The 6,000-nt window shown below is 36.3% G+C and overlaps 2 protein-coding genes across 3 annotated transcripts; both read left to right on the forward strand.

The window, feature by feature from the left end:
• Positions 1–1,474: 1,474 nt before the first annotated feature.
• On the forward strand, positions 1,475–3,411 carry LOC111276768 (uncharacterized). 2 transcript variants are annotated; one of them, XM_022862604.2, is made up of 3 exons: positions 1,475–1,629; positions 1,736–1,930; positions 2,882–3,411. In XM_022862604.2, exons 1-3 carry the CDS (start codon positions 1,536–1,538, stop codon positions 3,055–3,057), a joined length of 465 nt encoding a protein of 154 aa, XP_022718339.1. In that variant the 5' UTR covers positions 1,475–1,535; the 3' UTR covers positions 3,058–3,411. The 2 variants fall into 2 exon arrangements, with proteins under 2 accessions (XP_022718339.1, XP_089614316.1); XM_089758190.1 differs by having other exon boundaries at positions 1,608–1,625; positions 1,734–1,930.
• A 137-nt stretch (positions 3,412–3,548) lies between these two features.
• LOC111276698 (uncharacterized) lies at positions 3,549–6,000 on the forward strand. Its single transcript, XM_022862480.2, has 3 exons — positions 3,549–4,994; positions 5,496–5,560; positions 5,641–6,000. Exons 1-3 carry the CDS (start codon positions 4,907–4,909, stop codon positions 5,827–5,829), a joined length of 342 nt encoding a protein of 113 aa, XP_022718215.1. The 5' UTR covers positions 3,549–4,906; the 3' UTR covers positions 5,830–6,000.

Consider the following 6,000-nt stretch of genomic DNA (forward strand, 5'->3'; position numbering starts at 1 on the left):
ACATAATTAAAATATTTAAAATTAATTTATATCAAAATAACATAAAACGACATGATACTATTAATTACTTAAATAATATAACACAATGCGATATGATTGTATAAGAATAATATGATTATATATGATTAATTTATTTATTTAAATAAAAAATATTATTTAAATTAATATTTAAACAAAAAATTATTTAAAAATTAAAAATTAAAAATTTATTTAAACAAAAAAATGATATGATAAATATAATTATTAATTTATTTTTTAAATAAATTTAAATTTTTTTGTGTTATAAAAAATATTATGTTTGAAGTGCATTATTATTGTTTATTGTTTAATACGAACATGATATATGAATAATATTATTGTGTTAAAATTATTAAAATATAAAATTTGATTATATTAAATTTATATATAATATTTTTTATGTCGTTTCGTTATAAAATCTTATTGTATAACGAGGGTTTCGACGTTGAAACTCTTTAAGAGTTGCTCAAGTTAGCTGTTAAACCGAAATTCTTCAGGCAAGACATTGACCGAGGAATTGAGGTACAAGGATTAAATGTTTCCACTAATCAAGGAAACAATGCCTCGAGTTCTGCAGAGTTAGAATTATAAAATCAGCTTTGCTGTATGATCGTATTCTGATCCGCCATTCTTGTTCTTTTATTGAGCTATTTCACGATACATTAGACAGTATGTTTTTGAAAGAGACACCATGCCGTTGATCTTGACCCAATCTAGGGTCTGATTTGGGGTGATCGTTTGTATCATTGATTAGTCCAATAGTATCAGTTTTTCCACTATGGATGGACCAAATTTTGGAGGAGGGGCCCATCAAACCTGTCGAACAGGATGTTTTGTAAACGTCGAATCATAATTGAGGGGGTACACGTGGTTTCTGAGAGAAACAAACGAATCAACGAACCTCTCCAAAAAAGATATTTTGAACGAGATTAAAGAAATGCCTTTAAGTAGAAGCTGATATTTTTCTTCTCTGAACTCTGTGGGCCCCCGAAAGTAGACATTCCATTAAACAGGCCACGTGTTCCATTGCCCGACAAAACATTGTTCTAGATACACGTAGCTCACTCTCTGATCACATACAATCACTGACGTGGTCTGGCTTCCTCGATCCTCTGCCTTCTCTGCCTCTTTGAATCTGCGGTTAAAGCCACGCGATTATTTCTTTGGCGCATACGACCATACTCCACAAAATTAAGCCACGCGCCCTGGCAGGGACGTGGGTCAAAATCCTCCGCTTAAACCTTGGTGGGTCCAAATAAATAACATCTCGAGTGGTTCGTACGACGAGGGAAACAAGTAACCAATTGAGAAGCTCCACGTGGGAGAGAGAAAGCACCATCGCGTCAGGTAGTGTACCAGATTTGCCGTCGCGATCGAACGCGACAACGGCTTTGGATCCCAAACACGGTTCCTAACGGCTAAAAAAGACACGTGGCATCCTCAGAAAACATGATGGCGTCATCCACGTACGTTGTCCTTTTCCTTTTTTGCTAAAAGTAGCAATTAAAATACAGAACATGGAGAGCTATGGCATCCCTAGAGGAGAGAGGAAAAAAAATAAAGAAGACAAAGAAAATAAAGACAGAGAACGAAAGAGAGAGAGAGAGAGAGGTAAGGCAAAGCTAGTTGATCTTCCAATTTTAAGAAATTCTTTTTTATTACTTCAGTTAGTGTTTCTCTGATTTTTAATTCGTTTTTTTGGTGAATTTGGTTGCAGGAAATTTGAAGTCTTCTTTTTTTTTTCTTTTTCGTTTCTCAGAGGACTCTCTCTCTCCTCTCAGCTGGACGAGAAGAAGAAATTTCGGTTGGGAGAGATTCGTTGGTAGAAGAATGCAAGTTTTTGATAGAATGACGATTCCAATGCGCAGGGTTTGGACAGGTGTTGCCACACGCCTCGGGGTTCGGAAAAGCGGTAAGTCTTAATTCTCGACGACCGTCTGATTCATTTGCCGCCGATTTGATGATTTTGATTTCCGTATGAGATCAAGAAGGATTTTGCTTTTCTATTATATTTTGTCTTTTTCTTAGAAGTTTTGTAATTTTGTTCTCTACTTGAAATCTTTATGAACCACATGATCTTGAATTGTCATCCACATTCTCAAGATTCTCTTATCGGATCATTTTGGTTAAGATTTTGTGGTTAAAAAATATTTTTATATTTGTATGTTTTTCTTTTTGGATAGGTTGATTATTGGATAATTGAATTTTTAAGAATAATTAGGGAATATTATGTGCTTCACTTGGAAGCAGACATTGAAGCTGTCGGTGGCAGTCTCAAATTATACGGCTTTTGCATACAAAAGCAAAGATTCCCATGTGTGTGTGTGTGTGTGTTCTTTTTAACAGACGATCAGCTGCTTTTATTTCATTGGCTTATTTTAAATTATTTTTTTTTACAAAGAGGTTGTATCTGGGGATACAGAAAGGATTGCACGGATCGAAATTTGAATATATGTGATTACATGAACGCTAAACTTCGGGTTCAATGGTGTTTTTTTTAATCGTGTTAATTTATCTTCTAAAAACTAAGGTAGCAATAAGCAATGAAACAGGAGTTAGATTTGAGGGAATTTATTTGCTAATGTTGATTTTAGCAATTTTTCTTGAATTTTTTGGAAGGGGGAAGAAATCATGTAGAAGGCATGGTAGGGGTGGCTTAGCTGTATCTCCTTTTACTTTCATTTAAGTTCTTAAAGGCTAACCATTGATACTTTTATTGGGAACCATTTAAAAGACATTGGATTTTGGATGGTTATCTAAAAATGTGCAAGGGAACTGGATTGTCTGAAACTACAAAGAATTCCTTTGGAACGGGTTCATTTATGTCCGATTACTTAGTTATTGTGCTTCTCGGATTGAACAGGACTATTGAAACTGAGAAAGGATGTGAGGTCTTGTGAGTACGAGGATGTGCAAGTGATGTGGGAGATGCTGAGGAGAAACGAAACAGAAGTTCGATCCCCGAGAATATGGAAAAAGAGACCATTATCGTGCTTTGGATGGGCTAGGTGTGCTCCTTTTCTTTGTCGCAGCTTCTGAACCTGCGGTTTTCACTCAGGCTTTCAGTTTTCATCCTACCAGCCGGGTTAGAAATGGTTTGATAAGGATATTCATAGGTCCAACCACAATAAAGGGGAGAAAGGAGGGATTGGTTTGTGAGATTGCCCCTCTTCCTTTTTATCTCAGCTATCTGTAGATATCAGCTGCCTGCCAATTGACTGTTCCATCACTTCCTATCTCCATGCTCTATCTTGTACTATCTAATAATAAAAAATATCTACTGTGTGTTTTTCTTGTCTTTAATAACATACCGCCATGTTTGTGGGTATTATATATATGGTATGTGGTAGCTACTCTACCTTATCTATGAACTTTTGAATGATCCCTCAGCCATTTCTGAGTCTGCTTTTTCTCTCTCTTAGCCATATTTTGAGCATCTTTACATGGGAATATGCGAAAAAAACATGTTGAAATCTGAAGCTTTGATGTTTAGTTTGAAAGTGCTTTGGCATTTGGTTTGTATTGAATCTTTCTGGAATGTTTCTGCTAATAATTGATCATATGGAAATGGCATGATTTTTCTTTTGACTGGAAGACGAACATCCTTGCAGCTGATGTGATTTGAAAATGTCTAATGTGATTTGCGAAAGCTCCTCCAGCCTTAAGGTTTTACTTTAATGTTAGAGGATCGATCAGTCACTATCATTTTCTGTTTTTGAAAATAAATGAGTGGTGAAAGGTCTAAATCATTTTATTTTGATCGGTTGAAGTGCATTTGTCGTTGCTTATATAATTCATACCTCATTGGATCAAAGACATTACAAAATCATTTATTCAAGCATTCAAAACTGCATTGGTTAGGTTAGATTTAGTTATGATCTGAAAGCTGGAGGTCTCCAAACCATGAAGGTTGTGATGTGAAAGGCAAGCCCGTGACTCTTTTTTCTCTCGTTTTTTCCCCTGTTGATATGAATCCCAAATCAAATAGAAAACTCTGACTTTAAGCACAATTAAATCCACAATCTTACCCTTAATTCCCTTTGAAAATTCAACGTTCATTATATTTTCCAATTTCCATAACACAAATAAACAAAGAGTGAAACTAGATAGACGCTTAAGCAAATCTTTTCTTATCCATTGGGTGGTAAAGGCGTTTCTTTTTTCTGCTCTTGGGTCCTTCGGAAGCCCAATTATTCCATGGGCCTTGTCTCCCAATTACACTAATAATCTCGTGTTCATTGATGTCTGGAATCCAACAAAAGCAAGATCAGAAGGCATGCAAACGGTGGCGTGTAACAGTTAAAACAAAGTGCATGGCAGTTGGCACAAAACAAATGCTCAAGAGGTTTCCATAGCCACAAACGTGCCCAACAGCCGCATTCCAGCACACACCTTTTCGTTTTTTCGGCATTAAAGTCTCTTCCATTCATTCCTCACTGTAATACTGTTCCCCTGCATAAGCATGGCAATTACTTCCTTCTCTGCATCACTTCAGCCTTAGAGAGATCAGACAATGAAATTTACATGCTTTCTTTTATTAGTCATTTACCCACCATTAAAGTTTTAGAATATATTTATATTTTTTTGATATCTACAAGTTCAAAGGCATAGCATGGGCCGTCCTTAGGCACTAGACAGGAGTCACCCTACTTCATTCATCTCCTTATCCCCACGGATTTTCTGGTCGACTTTGAAGTTTTTCAAATCTGGGGTGAGGAAAACTGGGTTTCCAACTTCTTTTAAAAAAATGGTGGGATGAAAATTTTCATGGGCTGAGTTGCTGCATATAAGGAGCTTTTGAGAGGTCTTTTCAAGGGTGTAACTGTAAAGGGACAAGCACACTATTTTTTTGGTGAGGAAATCGTCATCTGGCTATAACATTGACATTATGAAGGTTCCTGGGATTTGGGTTTTCTTCTTTGTGTTCGGGACAGCTTTTCTTGTTTCTACGTTCTCCAGCAGCTCCTCCATTCCTGGTAAATGTTTTAACTTGTTTTCTTTCACTTCGGTTAATTGGTCTAGATATTTCATTTGTCCTTTAAAACAAAATTCCTGGTTTTTTTCATGACTGAAATACGGGTAATTGCTGCATTGGGGATGGTGTTATTGCAAAATGCATGGTTTCTTAACCTTTGCAGAATTGGGAGGGTTTAGCGCAATTACTTATTGGTCTGTTTCCATCATGTTTGTAACTATTTGATCCACATATAGGCTTTGGTTGGTCCATTCATGCCGGTAACGCTATAGCTTAAATTGAAGCTTGCATGTCAAGGCAATGCATGATATACTAGCAATGCTTCTTCACTGACTGATCAGAAATGTCCTCTTCTTTGCTTAGATGAAGATCAAATATTCTTGCTAACGTTAATACACTGCGTTGGTAAATCTAATAAATGGCAGCAACCAGACATAAATCATTGTAGGATTCAATAATTCTTATATGTTAATAGCCGCCAGCTTCTTTAATGTTGTTCCAGGTATGGAGTTTTCCCAAAATGGTGATGGTAGCATGAGTATAACAGGAACAAGTAGGAAGCTGAAGGTACATTCACCACATGGCCAAAATGAACTATGGAACTCCTTTTTATGGAATTTGAGAAATTTTCTCTTCTGAAATTGCAGGGGAATGGCTACAATCCAAGCAATGAAAAGAGGAGCAATGTGGACCTAGAAGATTACCATCCCATTGATCCAGTTCCAAGTTCAAAGGCATCTATAAAACCTGGTCCTATTGAGCATGGTAGTCCTCTTATTCCATACATACCAAAAGCTTCACCTCCAGGTCATCCCAATAATGGTGGTTCCACATAGCCATCTCAAAGTCATTTCTATGATCTGAAGAAATTGTATCATCTTATATAACCAGCTTGTTTTCTGTATCCTGTCCAGACAGTAACTTCAGGTTGCCTATGTATGCAGCTTATGTTTGTGTATGAACTATGAATGTTTTTGGCAAGAAATAACCAGCTGATTTTTATGCTT

Source organism: Durio zibethinus, chromosome 3 (assembly GCF_047325235.1).
Source record: "Durio zibethinus cultivar Kanyao isolate XHJ-2024 chromosome 3, ASM4732523v1, whole genome shotgun sequence".
NCBI lineage: Eukaryota > Viridiplantae > Streptophyta > Magnoliopsida > Malvales > Malvaceae > Durio > Durio zibethinus.

Bases quoted from the DNA above. Each gene is read 5' to 3' on its own strand.
- LOC111276768 (XM_022862604.2), top strand. From the start codon at position 1,536: ATGGAGAGCTATGGCATCCCTAGAGGAGAGAGGAAAAAAAATAAAGAA. The intron at 1,630-1,735 runs GTAAGGCAAAGC...ATTTGGTTGCAG, and splicing joins AAAGAGAGAGAGAGAGAGAG to GAAATTTGAAGTCTTCTTTT. The intron at 1,931-2,881 runs GTAAGTCTTAAT...CGGATTGAACAG, and splicing joins CCTCGGGGTTCGGAAAAGCG to GACTATTGAAACTGAGAAAG.
- LOC111276698 (XM_022862480.2), top strand. From the start codon at position 4,907: ATGAAGGTTCCTGGGATTTGGGTTTTCTTCTTTGTGTTCGGGACAGCT. The intron at 4,995-5,495 runs GTAAATGTTTTA...ATGTTGTTCCAG, and splicing joins CAGCAGCTCCTCCATTCCTG to GTATGGAGTTTTCCCAAAAT. The intron at 5,561-5,640 runs GTACATTCACCA...CTGAAATTGCAG, and splicing joins GAACAAGTAGGAAGCTGAAG to GGGAATGGCTACAATCCAAG.